Source organism: Sphaeramia orbicularis, chromosome 3 (genome assembly GCF_902148855.1).
Source record: "Sphaeramia orbicularis chromosome 3, fSphaOr1.1, whole genome shotgun sequence".
In the NCBI taxonomy this organism is placed as follows: Eukaryota; Metazoa; Chordata; class Actinopteri; order Kurtiformes; family Apogonidae; genus Sphaeramia; species Sphaeramia orbicularis.
In genome coordinates, this window is record NC_043959.1 from 41,700,624 (window position 1) to 41,715,953 (window position 15,330).

The window sequence follows — 15,330 nt, forward strand, 5'->3', positions numbered from 1 at the left end:
CTTTGTCCCAGCTTTAGTCTGTATGTTCCAGGTAGAGTGGGGACCAGAAGACGACTGGAAACCACAGTGAGCAGACATGACAGACTGAAGTGTCCTATGGTGCTGCTAGCTAAAACTGCTGGAGCGAAATAAATCAATTTGATCAATCCGACATTGACAAAGACGGAAACAAAGGGAATTTTATCCATAATTTTTATACGTTTTAGTTAGTTTTATAAGCTCACAATACAGTTTCAGTTAGTTATCGTTTTTTTCTTTTAATTAGAGTTTTTATTTATTTCAGTTAACGTAAATGTTTTTTCAGTTTTAGTTTTCGTCATTTCGTTCGTTTTCGTTAACAATAATAACCTTGATCTGGACTCAACAGACCTCATGACATTTTTCCACGACATTTTTCCACTGAAACACAGCCCAACCTTGCACTGTTCACACTACAGATAAAGTGGCCCAAATCTGACTTTTGTCCATATGGGACCCATATCTGACCCATATTTGATTTTTTTGACTGAACAGCACAAATCAGATTTTTTCCCATATGTGGTCCTAAATCAGATACATACCTGGTGTTTTTTTTGATGTTAGGATTTCATTCTGAACAATCATCATTTGTTTTTCATCATTGAAATACCACAGAATTCACACTTCTGTGCTGGAGGAGGTGGGATGTGACAAGAGCCACATTTACTTCTGTAAATACAGTGGTGTGTGTGTGTGTGTGTGTGTGTGTGTGTGTGCGTGTGTGTGATGTCACATCTTCTGTGCATGTGGATCACTACAGGACCGGAGACTGTTTACACATGAGTCTGATGGTATCACATTTAGTGTATTATGTGAAAAAACATGCAAAAAAATATTAAATAATAATAATAATAATAATAATTTATTTGTAAAGCGCTTTCAATCAAAGTGCTGGAGAGATATAAAATCAATCCCAATAAAACATAAAAAACTAAAAACATTAACAGTAAAAGCACATCAAGACATATAACACAGAGTAAACAAGTGGGTCTTGAGCTTTGCTTTAAAAACATCCACAGAGCATGCCTGCCTTATGTCCAGAGGAAGACTAGATTGAACATTAAGACCAGCAGTGTGAATGTAGCATTTTTGGTCATCAAGCAAATCCCAGCCTTTTTTGATTAGCTTCACTGATTGGTTTTCTTTAGCCTACAAAGCTGTTTAGTCTCCCTTGAGTTCTCGTCACATAGTGCATGTAGGCAGGCTCTTATTTTCACTGAAATGAGAAGCTACTCACTGCATCTGTTAGAGTTAACATGACCAAGCACAATGCTAAGTGTTGGACGGAGTTATGTAAAATATGCTGACACTGGAGTAGTGCAGACGTGCTCTGACAAATGACAAATCATGCTTCTGTATCTGACGTCTGATGAATGAGTCTATTTGGTGATTGTCAGGAGAATGTTGTCTACCTGAAGTGGAAGCAGGAAGATAATGCTCTGGGGTTGGCCTTGGGTCCTTAGTTTCAGTGACGAGAGATTTTAATATTTGAGTTTCCCAAAACATTCAGGACAATTCCATGCTCCCAACTCTGTGAGGACAGTTTGGGGAAGAACATTTATGTTATGTAGTAATGTGGCAGTGACCGAATGCAGACAATATTTGAACAATACTTCTATTCATAATGTGGTTTTGTTTAGTTAAACCCAGGAAGTAACTTTTTCCCCTATTATAATCTCTAAACTAAAAACATGATATCAGATTTCTATTTGTTGATCCAGATGAAGGTTTTATTATTATTATTATTATTATTATTATTATTATTATTATTATTATTATTATTATTATTATTATTATTATAACCTTTATTTAACCAAGAAAAAAAGCTCATTAAGATTAAAGAGTGTCCTGGCCAAGACAGCAGCAGCAGCAGCAGAAGTTACACAAAATGGAAATCCCAGCCATACATTCACACTAATACACATAAACACAATGAGAGTCTGTACTAAAAACCTAAAAGAGATAAGAATATACAAATAAAATGTCACCATTATTTAAAAGGTACTAAAAGTATAACAACAATGTTCCTTAAAAGCATCTCAAACATTCAAACAATTGGAAAACACATCTACACCTACATTAGTTCTTTTCCCATTCATTTAAAATGACTTTGAATGTATTAAAAGGGACCAATTCCTTCAGTTTAATGTCCTTCTGTAGGCTGTTCCAGACAGTGGGAACAGAATATTTAAAAGCTTTCTTTCCTAGTTCTGTTATGACTTTTGGAACCCGTAAAGATAACAGATCCTGGGTTTGGCAGTGCTGATCACTTGTTTCTCCTTTTGTGGCTAATGAACCCTGTAAATCCTTTTTTTTTTTTTTTATCTCAATTTGGTTTATTTGTAATCATATTTCTGGCTACACACATTGTGTTTATTATTAACTCTTAATTTATTATATTTGGCATTCTGAAGCCCGCTATATATATGTATTATTGATGTGTTGCAGTCCCAGAATGTGATATGCTGCCAGTGTTTGTAGTTGTGTGCCAAGGGAGATCCTGTCTTTCCCACACGTATTTAGTACAACATGTGAACAATGTCACAAACCAGCCTGTGAACACTGACAGCCACTCAATGTCAAGCATACTGTACAAGTTTATATTTGTAATTACTGAACAGTATGTATTACAAATAGAATTGTTGTTCCTGTTTTATAAAATAATGTACTTACATGGTGAGGGAGAGGGAAATTTAAAGTCATGTGATTTGTTGTCATGTTGAATATTCATTTTCATCATTTCTCGATTACACACGTACATACCATGCACTCTTTTTTAAGCAGGTTACTTATTCGATAGTGTGTGCCAGTTAGTATTTCCATTGCATCTCTGCCAAGGAAAATTTTCTACTACCCTATGGCAAGAAAGAGGTGTGTCTGTAACATTAGGCCGCTGCAGAGATCAGGAAGTGTGACATGCACATGGTGTTGAAGGGTGGAGAAATGACTTGGTATGGCGTTGTCAACAAAACGTCAGCTGAGGGGCAGGCGCTAGTCACACAACTCGAGAAGCTGCCCTTTGTAGACTTAAAGCAGATAGATATGTTTACACACAGTACATACAGGTTTTTAGAGTTTATGTGTATGAATGTATGCGTATGTCATTGCATTGCAGCAGAGTCTGACTGGGCATGCAAACAGGATGTGTAATCTCAATTAATACTTAGATATCAGACGTGATTTGACACATTTACTGCCATAATGGCATAGTGAGGACGAATGTGAAGTCCAGATGTATTTATGGAATGGACTTGAGGATGAATTTAAGCTGTTCACTTCTCTGATAAAGTTTAAAAAATGCCTTAAGTATAAGATCATTCAGGAAAATTAAGTGGAGATGGTCGATGTGTTTTTGTTGTTGTTGATTCTTTTGTTATTATGAGAATGCTCAATGATGTACACGTTTAATTTAATTTAGGCGGTGTTTCAGGTGAGAAGGATAGGCAAAAAGTAAGCTTCTGCTTCTGGCCTATTCCTTTTTTTGGTTTTTGTGCTTATTGTGGTTGTTGTACTGTGTGTGGTGATTACTGTACAAACCAAAAATAAACCATTCATTCATTCATTTATTCATTCATAATGTATGTGCTGAAGTCCATCCTCAAATTACAGTTAGAGTAAATAAATGTAAATATTGAAGAGTCCTTCAACACTAAAGGACTTTTCTGCAGTATTATTTCACAGCTTATTCTGGTTTCCATCATCCTACAGGAAAACAGATCAAACTTCTATAAAGATTATTTTGATGACAATGATGATTATTATTATCATTATTATACAGGATACATTACTTCATAAATACATCTTGGCATGTGTAACTTCCCTACAATCATCTTTCTTCAGAGTGAGTAAGAACTCTGGTTCTAGTGAGTACAGGTCTATGGTCTTCTGTTGGGACTCCGTAAGCTTGACTCCGTCCCACTCCATAATAGGCAATGGAGATTCTGACGTAAGACCCTAGTGCCGTCCTATGAGCACCTGTCTCTCCACGTCACACTGTGCTCCCAATATGAAAAGCGTGTGATAGTTTTCCAAGTGAGACAGTGTGCGTACATAGTAGTCTGAGTCTATATAGTCTACATGGGACTTCTTTCCTCCATTCAGCTGCAAGCAGGACTCACAGGTCTTGGACATAAGAACATTTCAGTATAGCATGGAGGTAAGAAACTACCCCTCTCTACTAAATAATAGAACAGCTTATACTTGGCTGTGTATCTTTTATTAACCCATAAAGACCCAGTGCTACTTTTGTGGCAATTCCAAAACAGTTTTTTCTTTATATTTAACTTTTCTTATGTGATATATTACCTTTTTACTCAAATATTATACTCTGTGTTTTGCATTTTTAACTGAAAATCTGGTATTTTCACATATTTACTTTAGTGATCATGAAATTAAAGTTGGGGGTTATTATATCAAAAACACAGAAAACTGAAGAAAATGTGACTTTTTCAGTAAAATATATCATTAACTGAATATAAACCAAGTGTGTCCATCCACCGTCACTGATCAAACTCCATGGGTTTTACTGGTGAATCAGTGTTTTAGAAGATGGTGGTGTTTCCATGGTGACTATATCATGGGTCATATCTGACGACCGTGAAAAGATGACAAACTGTATTTTACACCAATTATTTACATGTATTGATAGGATTAGTGGATCAGAAGTTATCAAACATTTTAGATCAGTCGATGCTGTTGGTTGCCAGTGGATGTTTGGGTCTTTATGGGTTAAGTAGACAAACAAATTCATGTCATGCATTTATTCTTTTATTCTCATTCTGTAGTTTGGCATGTTAAAGAGTCCCTCATACTAACATATTCTATAATAATATTTGCTCTTGTAAATCAGTTTGTCTACATATTTAAGAAGCACAGTAGAGGATACTTTTTCCTCTACACTCCAAGACGTAGATGAATGAAGTTGTAGGCAAAGCTACAAGGAACTAAACAAGATTCATTGTCTAAAACCTGTTTACACTCAGTGTGAGCGGTGATAACTGAATTCAGCTCAGCTTTGTCAGCATCTTTCATTGTCACTGATCTCTACAGCTGGAACCTCATATTAATGCCCATGCTGCCTCGATGTTGGCGGGTCTGAACCTCCAAAGAGGACAAGTTAAGTTCTGTGACTGTTTGATCAGACAGAGACAAAGCCCAAGTCAATTCTACCCTGTACACAGGTCAGCAACATAAACTACTTATTACTTGGCACATACTACAGATATATTGGGAGTGTGATTTCACTAAGGTAAAGCCATGATTTGAGGGTTTAAAGTTGACTCGAAAATATTGCTTATTTTTGTGGGTTCGATGTGTTTTATACAGTGATAATGATTTTATGTATCATCACATATGTAATTCATCTTTGCTCTCCTAGGTGTGTCCTTGCAGCATCGAGTCCCGTGTTGGCTTCAATCTTATCCTCTAATGGTACCCTGGTGGAACTGCAGGACCCATGCCTATCTGACTCTGTACTGGCACATCTTTTTGACTACATTTACACAGGGACTTTGCCAAATATACATAGCCAGCAACAGTATTACAGCCTAATCACTGCTGCTCAGTATCTCCAGATGGATGAACTACAGGAGGCTCTAAGGGCTTGGCAACAGACTAAGGCAAATGATGGAGATAATACAAAAAACCCTTTTACTGGACCTGAAACTCTGCAATATAAAGATTTTGCCAATCTCGCCTCTGGAAAGTTTACTCAATTATTACCCAGTATGAATGTCTATGGACAACCAGTGGAAAGTTCACTTCATGGGGTGAGCTCTTTGGAGATGGAAGATGATCATTTCGCAGAGAGTGTAGAAATGAATGAAGATGCTCAAACACTCTCAGTAAAAACACGTTCCTGTACTAAAGATGGAGAGAAAAGTACCAGAAGCAGCAGTATAAATGATGACACCACTTGTAGTAGCAAAGATGTAAGCACTCTAGGCGATGTAAATGCCATTTGTAGTATATCTGAAAGTACTCCAAATAATCATTGCTTACAAGTAGCTGATCTAATGTCTCAGAATTTGATGGAAAATATCTCAAGCACTGCTGAGGGCCAAGGCATGCCCAGAGTGGGCAAACATGGGAAAAATGATCTGTTTCATTCCATGGGTATAGTAAAACTACACACTTGGCAGAGGAGCAAAGAAGAGGAGCTATTTAGGACAGTGAAGGATGGAAGGAGATCAGATTCATCGTGCAGTGTTGCTGTGCAGGAGAAGGAGAACAGCATAGTTGAGAAGACACAGCACCCGAATTTAACACTAAAAGTTGAAGCAGAGGACAAGCAAGTTAATGCAGAAGTCAAGAAACTTCAGTCTCCTCTTCCTCCTCTTTTTTCATCCCCAGTTTCTCTCTATACATCCTGTAACAATGATTCTCCCACTCCGTCCACCATCTCATCCTGCTCTACACCACTCCCTCCACGCTTTGGGACAGTGCCTGTTATCTGCCATAGCAGCAGAGCAGCAGTGATACAGGTGACAGAGGCGTCTACAAGGGCTCCTGACCATCCAGTATCACAGGCCTCGATCTGCTCAAACAGGACCCCTGTTTTACAGTCTACGTCCACAGACAACAGCATTGTTAAAGGTATTGTCCCTCTACACAGAACTTGGAACGAGGAACAAAATCAGGATTATGGGGGCAACAGAGACCACTTTTGCAAAAGAAATTTGAAAGACAAAGACAGCTTAGGCCAGTGTGTGCTACAGGACTTATGTTACAAATCCAATACAGATCAATCTGACACCCTTAAACAGGATTACAACGGCAGCATAACAGATCACTGTATCATACATAATGATAAGCAGACAAGCAGTGCCTTGCCCCACATTACATGGGGGACCATAGGTGAAAACTGTGGCCGGAGTGTGAATAGGACAAAATATGTAAGGGATGAGTCCCTGCTACCGAGTAATGAGCGATTACAGTCCGAAACTGGTCATCCCAGCCCATCCCATTTCCCAGACAAGCCTCAGAGACTAAAATATAATGAATGTAAAGACATTTCATCGGCGACTGCTTCAAGGGAGTCCATTCATTCACAAGTTAAGAGTCCTGTAGCTCCAGTTACTGCACAAGAATCTTACAAAGGACAAGAATTTAACTGTGAAATTATGTGTCTGAAGAATGAAGTGAAAGAGGAACACAGCTACTCATGCCAGAAAGAACACAGCCAGTGTGTTTATGGGTCAAAAGCTGATTTGTTCCAAAAGAATAGTGTATATCTGCCTGTTTCCACCACACAAAACTGGTTGGATAATGTCAGCAATGGTTTCTGTGCCTTTGAGCAATGCACCTCTCTGAAACCTAAAAACATGTCAACCAGTGAGACTTTAGAGCCACACACAAGTTTTTCAATTCCTGCAGAGAGCACCATGTCATACCCTGTGTTTGATTTTGTGGGGCAGTCATATCAAGGACAGCTTCGTTATCACTGTCTCGGCCAGGAGGACACACACATACCACTGCGACAGTCTGATCCTGACCACCCTGATCATACAGACCAATCCAGTGATGAGAAAGAGGCTAGTCCATATGCCAGTCCTCTGAGGCAACACTCTACCACAACGAATGAAGACGTTGTGCTGCTGGATATTAGCACCAAACCTACTGAGTTGTTTGTATCGTACAAACCCAAGTCCAGGGAAGGAGATAAAGTTGTTGCATTTGGTAAAACAGACACATTTGAGGCTATGATTTGGAATAATCATGGAGATGTGCAGGATACAACTTATGCAGCAAATAACAATACAAACATTACAGCTAGGGCTGATTTTGAGTCTGGTAGTTTTGTTAAGGATGAGAGTCAAGCCTGGATTCAGGAAACAAGTGCTGAACACAGAAAACCTGTTGGAACATCCCAACATAGGTCAGGAGGGGAGATTATTCACAAAGCTGAGTCTTGGGTTGTGAAAGAGGCATCCAGAGAGAGTGGGAAACACACTAATACGATGACATGCTGCACATCTGCTAGTGTTCCAGGCTCTGTGCAAACCACTATGTCATCTACCTTGTCTGTTTACATACCACCTACCTTTTCAACGACCATGCCAACAAATATATCAGCCCATCTGTCAACTCCTGAACACCACCTTTTCCAGTGCTCTCTGTGTGACCGCTGCTTCAGTCAGCGGGGCTCTCTGAATAGACATGTGCGCAGCCATCTTGGTGTACGACCTTTCCCCTGCCCCCAGTGCCCTATGACCTTTTCACGTCAGTACCGTGTCACAGAACACATGCGTGTTCATCAGCGTTGTGCCATTGGCAGTCACTTTCAAAAGCCCACTGTGTAAGATCAAAAGGAGGGGCTTTAGGTCACTTTTTGACATGTCACTGAAGATTGATGATATAATATTTCCAACAGCTTTGTATTTTCCAGCTTGTAACTAATAGCTGTTATCGGTTCAGACTCCAGTGAGATCACCACTGCCAAGCTGCAAGGCAAGAAGGAAAAAAGCAGAAAAATGTAAAGATATAAGTGATGCATCCTACAGAAGAAGATTAGGACCACTGGAAAAAAAAAAAAAAGGTCCAATATATTTTATTTATTATTATTCTGGGGGGAAAAGGTCAGAATTCTGAGATTGAAGTTAGAATTCTGACTTTTTTCTGAGAATTCTGATTTTCTTTTTCTGACATTTGGGGGGTGTCACTTTTGCTTTATGGCATAAAAGAGTACAGCACGCTGTCATAATGATGGATTTAGGTGACTTTTTACGCATCTGAGGGGTTCTGGAGGAAGCCATTTCACTATAAGAAAGGAAAAGGATAGGGAAACAGACATCATTGGCTTTTCCGTCAAATTTTCGCACACAAGTTTCAAAATATAACATTCACTCACCTTTTGCTCATTTGAGAAAAAAGTAAAAATTCTGACTTTTTTCTCAGAATTATAATTAATTAATTAATAAAACAGTACTGCTGAATTTGGGTTTTTCGGTTGTTTCTGAGTCATAAATGTTTACATAAATGCTGTTAATACATCTGATAGAGCACGTCTCTCCTTCAAAATAAGATTGTATTTTGTAACTGTGGGATAAAATGCAGTTAAGCTGCATATACCTCAGTTTGACACGATCATTATAATGGTTTGGTATGTTACAATGCCTTTGTTTTGACCAACACCAACCATTAATGTTCCAAAACATATTTTAAATAAATAAATATATGTTCCTTAACCCATGGAGACCCAAACATACATGGTGATACAAACCATCTACAGATGTAAACTGTTTAATACCTGATGATCCACTAATTCTATCTATATATGTAAATATTTGCTGTAAAATGCTGTTTATCATCTTTTCATGGTCATCAGATATGACCTGTTTGGATGTTCAGGGGCTCTGTAATGAATGTGGAAACACCGTCATCTTCTACATTGATTCATCAGTAAAAGCCTTGGAGTTTAATAAATGACAGTGGATGGACACACTTGTTTTTATATTCAGTTAGCAATATCTTTCCTGAAAAAGTAACTTTTTCTTCATTTTTCTCTGTTTTGATATAATTAGCTTTGAATTTACTCTTGAGTTTTTATGAACATCTACATGGTCTGTGAATTAAATATAGGAAAATACATGATTTACACCAAGAAACGCAAAATACAGAGGATAATATTATTATATTTAAGAAAGGTAGAAATAGAGAAAAAATTATTTGGGAACTGCCACAAAAGTAGGATTAATAGTGTTCCCTGCAGTAGACTAATGCTTAAGTATGTGTTTTTCCCCATCATACATTTCATTCAAAGTTTACAAATTTGGTTAAATTATCAGAGTAAATTTCTCCAGCTTTTTGTGCTCTTTCTTAAATCATAACAGCTTATTGTCCATAGGTTTGAGGTATAGTATTACAAAAGAAAAGGGAATGATAAATGAGGTCTAATCATTCTTAAATAAAGATGTGATAAGTCAGACGTAGGTAATGTTTTAAACATTAATAACTATGCAGACAGTCTAAAACAGACCAGAACCCAATTATTGTTTAAAGTAATCTGCTATGTTTATTGTCAGGAAAGCAAGTTCAACAAATTAGGCATATTCAAATAAAATATGTCAGAGACACAAAATTTAGACTTTCACAGCAAGATTCTTCCCCAAGGCCAAAGAGCGAGAAGACTTCATGGTCACTGGCAAAGATAGAAATAATGTCTTTGCTTTACTTTCTTTATGCACAAAAGTCTTTGTTTAGATGACACCCAAATAACTGATTAGTTGCAATAATAAGCAATAATAATGATTCCTAAAGGACTCCATATAGAAATGTTGGCGATATATTGTGTTTACACTGTGTTTAAATAAGGACTTTGTTTCATCTTACTGACATAAAATGTTTTATTTTTAACATGACTGTTTTTTATATTTGCTATTAATACAGCTCTAAATGTACATAAAAAATTAATAAATATTCACTCTGTAATAAATCATTATGTCTTACAAATGTTAGTACAGATTAATAAAGCACCATAAAGTTCATGGCTGAAGAAGTGCTGATAACAATACATAGAAACTATAATTATATCATACACAATGTATATGAGAGGTGGTAAAAATGTGGAATCATATATCTTGTGCAGAGTGAAAGCCTCATGTTCTCTTTTTAATGGCTCCAAAAAACATCCTGTTGTTCACATTATTCAGCTGGTGTTTCATTTGGAGCAGCAGTCATAATTACAATGGCCTGTAGAGATAAGAAAGAGAAGAATTTGAAAAGATGACTACGTCAAAGAATAAGTCAAACTGCACCTTTTATTTGATAAAGTTTGCAAAACAAACCTGTCAATTGCATTTTTTTAATAAACAACTCAAACAAGGCCTGAGCTGTGTATGTCTGTGTGGATCAGAGGTGGCAAAAGTAAACACACTCTTTACTCTTTACTCTTTTACCTCCGCCAAGGAATGCCGGAGGTTATGTTTTCATTAGGGTTTGTGTGTTTGTTTGTCTGTTAGCAAGATAACTCAAAAAGTTATGGACGGATTTTGATGAAAATTTGAGGAAATGTTGATACTGGCACAAGGAACAAATGATGATTAAATTTTGGTGGTGATCAGGCGGTGTAGGGGGGTGGGATGATCTGCCTTGGCAGAGGTCTGAGTGCTTTTCTAGTTTAAACAGTGAAGTACAGTTACTTGTGTAAAACAAAGCAGACATTTGAAGGACATAGCTATTGGATGTTTCTGTGCAAAGTTACCTGAACCTCATCTCAATATAATGTGAAGACTATTAAACCCTTTTATCTTCAAATATAATGTCAGGAACTGAACTCATAATATTACAAAGTCTCTTCTGTACACTCCAGTCTGCCTTTTTTGTATGTTTTGTCTTGCTGCCTTGTTTACATTGTTTTCTTATTGAGTTTGTTGTATGTGATTTGCATTCAGGAGGGAGGGGGGGGTTATCTGCTTGAATATGGTCTTGATGTTGAAAAGGCACACAATCAAAAATATAAAATAAAGACCTTTGATAGGCTAATTCCCCTAAAATCATAAAAGCTAAAGAAATTCAACATCATGCAAGATGGTAATAGTACAGAAAATACAACTAAGACAAGGCAGAAAAAAACAGATACAGCACGATGAAAATTCTACGTAAGCGCAGTAACACTAATGCAGTATTTGTACTTCCCACCCCTGGTACTGTATGTAATACAAAAGAATGACATTTTTCGTCTTCTTACCTGGCTGTTTGAGGAACGCAGGGCAGCACCAGCCAACACTGACATTACAATGAAAATTATCCCTCCAATAATACATTGGGCTACAAAGATCCCTTCCAAACAGAATCCCATTTGCTGAAAAAACACAAAATAAACAGAGAATTTTACAACATTTTTGTCCACAAACTGTGAGGCATGTATTTGCAATGCCTTTTTTAAATTTTGTATAAATTTATAATTTTACTAAGAATAAAAACCCACAGAGAAATTAAGAAAAACCTTATATTAAATAAAAACCAAGAATTTCTTAACTTGATACTCAGTAACACTAATATACCCCCTCCTGTAAAGAAGTGGTAACAGGGATTCCAAAAGAGGGCAAAAATAAAGAGCGCTGTGACCAGTCTCTATACTGAATGTCAAAAGAATTGAATTTGCTGCCTGATCTAATAAATGAAGATAAAACATGATTCAAAAAGGATAACAAATGCAGGACAATATCGGCCAAACTCTGCAAAAACATGACGATAAATAAATAAAGATTAACCTCATAATGTGTTGCCCATGTCATGATCTCAATCTCTGTGATATTGTCTTCTAACATCTCATAGAGTGGGTGGTAGGAGTGATGTGCAAAGTCAGGAGTGATGTGCAAGAGAGTCCAACATGTCCCGAGTACAGCCACAATACTCAGCGCCAAGGATACAGTGACCTACATACAGCCAATAAACAAAGAAATAAAAACAAGAAACTCTTAAGACAAACAGAGACACATACAATCACTAGTATTACTTCATGCCATTCATGGACAAAGAGAGAGTTAACAGGCTGAATTATTCAATTAATTCATCTGTAAACATGGTACATTACAATGAATTTACAGTTAAATTTCTGACTTTAGATTTGCATTTTATGGTTGACTCACATTTTTACTGTTTGCCTGTTTTTTTAATCTGCACAGCTTTCTTTGTAACATTATTCTGACATTACTGTTTTAACTTGTGACAAAAGTGCTTACTGTTTTCTTGGTTGGGTTGTGCTCTGTCAGAATATACAAAATCCCACATATGATGAACTACAAGTGGAGAAAAGGTCTTAAGTTATTAATCCTTTGAATGAACTGAAACACCACAGTAACATTTGGGACTGCATTAGTACGTTCTACCAACCAGGGTGCCCTCTGTGAAACCAGGGGGTATAGTTGTCCATACAATGTGATCCATTCTGTCTTCCATAATTGCAATAGTAAAAGTGAAGAATGCTGAGCCCATGACCAGCACAATGATCTGAGGAGAAATAACAGAAAAAAGTAAAAGTACTCAAGTTAAAATCAATACATGATACATATTTGATAACTAATATAGTAAGTATGTGAGTGCCTCACGCCGATGATCTTGGGTTGCCCATTGATGAAGCGGTGTAAAGGTTTGTTTCCCCCCGCTGTGGTGCTTTGAAAACCAGGTGATAAGCAGAGTTCAGCAGACATCTTCGGAAGAAGAAAGAGAATGCTAACTGGGTCCTGAAATTATTACCATTCTCATAGACAAGTAATCTGGTGGACAGCAGTGGTGCAGTGCTTCACAGCAAGAAGGTCCTGGGTTTGATTCCAACACCTGGGACCTTTCTATGGTTTCCCCATGTTTGTGTGGCTTCCTCCCACCATACAGCTTCATTGCTTAAGCTAAACTAAACAAATTTCCCATAGGTGTGAATGTGAGGATGTGGTTGTTTGTCTCTGTGTGTCAGCCCTGAAATGAACTGGCAACACATCCAGGGTGAACCCCGTCTTCACCCATAAGTAGCTGGGATGGGCTCCAGCACCCCCCAGACCCTCTCAAGGATAAAGTGGCTTAGAAGATGACTGACAATTAATCTGATATTTACTTTTCTGATTGGTCATAACAAACTGAAAATCCTCAAAAATATAATCAGTTTACTGTCAGAGAAAAGCACCCCCACTGTCACCAGACTCTACAACACTGTCTCCATTAAATGTTTGGAGCTATTACTTGATAAATGAAAGAAATCATTATCTAAACAGTTTTTATTATCTTGATTAATCAGCTTAACAGTGGAAACTCTATGCATTGAAGAAAGCAAAAGTCATTTCCATTTTGATACTGAATGAAATTTTGAGCCAGGTTGATGCTGAGATCAACATTTCACATGATAATGTGTTTTGTGTGTTTCTTTGAAAAATAAAAATATATGCAGACCTTTATGGGACCTTTGACGAAATGTCAATTTTAATTCACAATTGACTGATAACTTTACAGACAGTTGGCCTGTTTGTGGAATTCCTGCCTTTAGTGAGAATAAGCTCATTATTCACTTTACAGTGATGGCATTTGGTTTCTGCCACTGTACTGGATAAACATTTTGTAAATGTATTGAACCTGTCATTTTTAGTCAGAAGTAAAAGATTAAACTGGACAGCCATTGTGGTGCAATCTGTCAAAGACTTCCGCTTTTCTTCTATGCCATTCACTAAGGCTAATGGGATACGTAGTTTTATAGAATGGGGGGGAAAAATCAAATTAAATTAAATTAAATTAAATTAAATTAAATTAAAACTGCCAGTTTCGCTATAACGCAGTCAAAGTAAAGAATATCCGCATTTATCAAGCAGCGGGGAGAGAAAAAAAACAACATCTATACTTTAGGTGAAATACCTATGGAAAATACAGATAACGCTAAATTACAGATGCTAACATTAGCTAAAAACGAGCTGCAAGCTATTGTTGAAGTGGACAAGTTTTCCTCGAACATGCTCTGCACATTATAACATTGCCTAACAGAAAAACGGAGCTGTTTTAACCATAGCGTTGACTGAAAAACGAAAACTTGCCCCCAAACGCAACAAATGTTTAAAACAATTTAGCATCAAATAACTGCTGTTAGTTTATCTTTTTGAATCTGACGCTGTAGTGTTAAATACTTTTAAGCATCAATTGAAGACAATCGTTAGAAATGAGACATTAGAGAAAGCAGACCTTGTTTAGTTCAGTGGTCGTGTCGGAGTGGTCAGTCCTTCTTCTGGCTCACATCACTTTCCACTTCTCACATCTGGAGTAGCGTAATACTGACGAGTGATCACTGAGAGGTCAGTGAACGCATCAGGGCTTCTCTACATGGGCCTGTTTTCAATCATACCCCCCACCCACCCACCCACTACCACCCGAACAACCCCTCCTTGACGTGTTTTATAACCTTCCAAAACACACCCAGAGCCACAGAGATATCCAGGTCTATCATCCTCATCATGGATTCATCTGATGATTAAACTGCAGACTCAAATGTGTACATTTGCAGAAAAACGCATGCTATTACCCTCCACATCCCATGTTTATATAGTTAAATATTTATCTTATTTATTAAAAAAAAAATAAATAACAATATACACAAAAAGCAACACATTTTTACATTACAGAAGCTGCAACTATGAAATTCACTGTAATTGTAATGCATAAAACCTTTGAAATCCCACATTTTGGGTTGAAGTTACTGATTGGAGATAAAATAACATTTAGAGCAAAACTTTAGCAAATGATCTACTTTTTATCTACTCTATCTACTTTAGTAAATCCTGATAAGAGGTATTTCTACCTGAATTAGCCCAGCCTGGCTGAGAGTATGAAGAACCAGCA

The 15,330-nt window shown here is 37.2% G+C and overlaps 1 protein-coding gene across 1 annotated transcript; it reads right to left on the minus strand.

Moving 5' to 3' along the window:
• Nucleotides 1-10,344: 10,344 nt before the first annotated feature.
• On the minus strand, nt 10,345-15,307 carry LOC115414109 (uncharacterized). The gene is made up of 8 exons (XM_030127319.1): nt 15,290-15,307; nt 14,677-14,749; nt 13,068-13,169; nt 12,853-12,969; nt 12,702-12,758; nt 12,231-12,395; nt 11,705-11,818; nt 10,345-10,707 (listed from the first exon to the last, which is right to left on the minus strand). Exons 3-8 carry the CDS (start codon nt 13,167-13,169, stop codon nt 10,660-10,662), a joined length of 603 nt encoding a protein of 200 aa, XP_029983179.1. The 5' UTR covers nt 14,677-14,749; nt 15,290-15,307; the 3' UTR covers nt 10,345-10,659.
• Between the last annotated feature and the right edge of the window lie 23 nt (nt 15,308-15,330).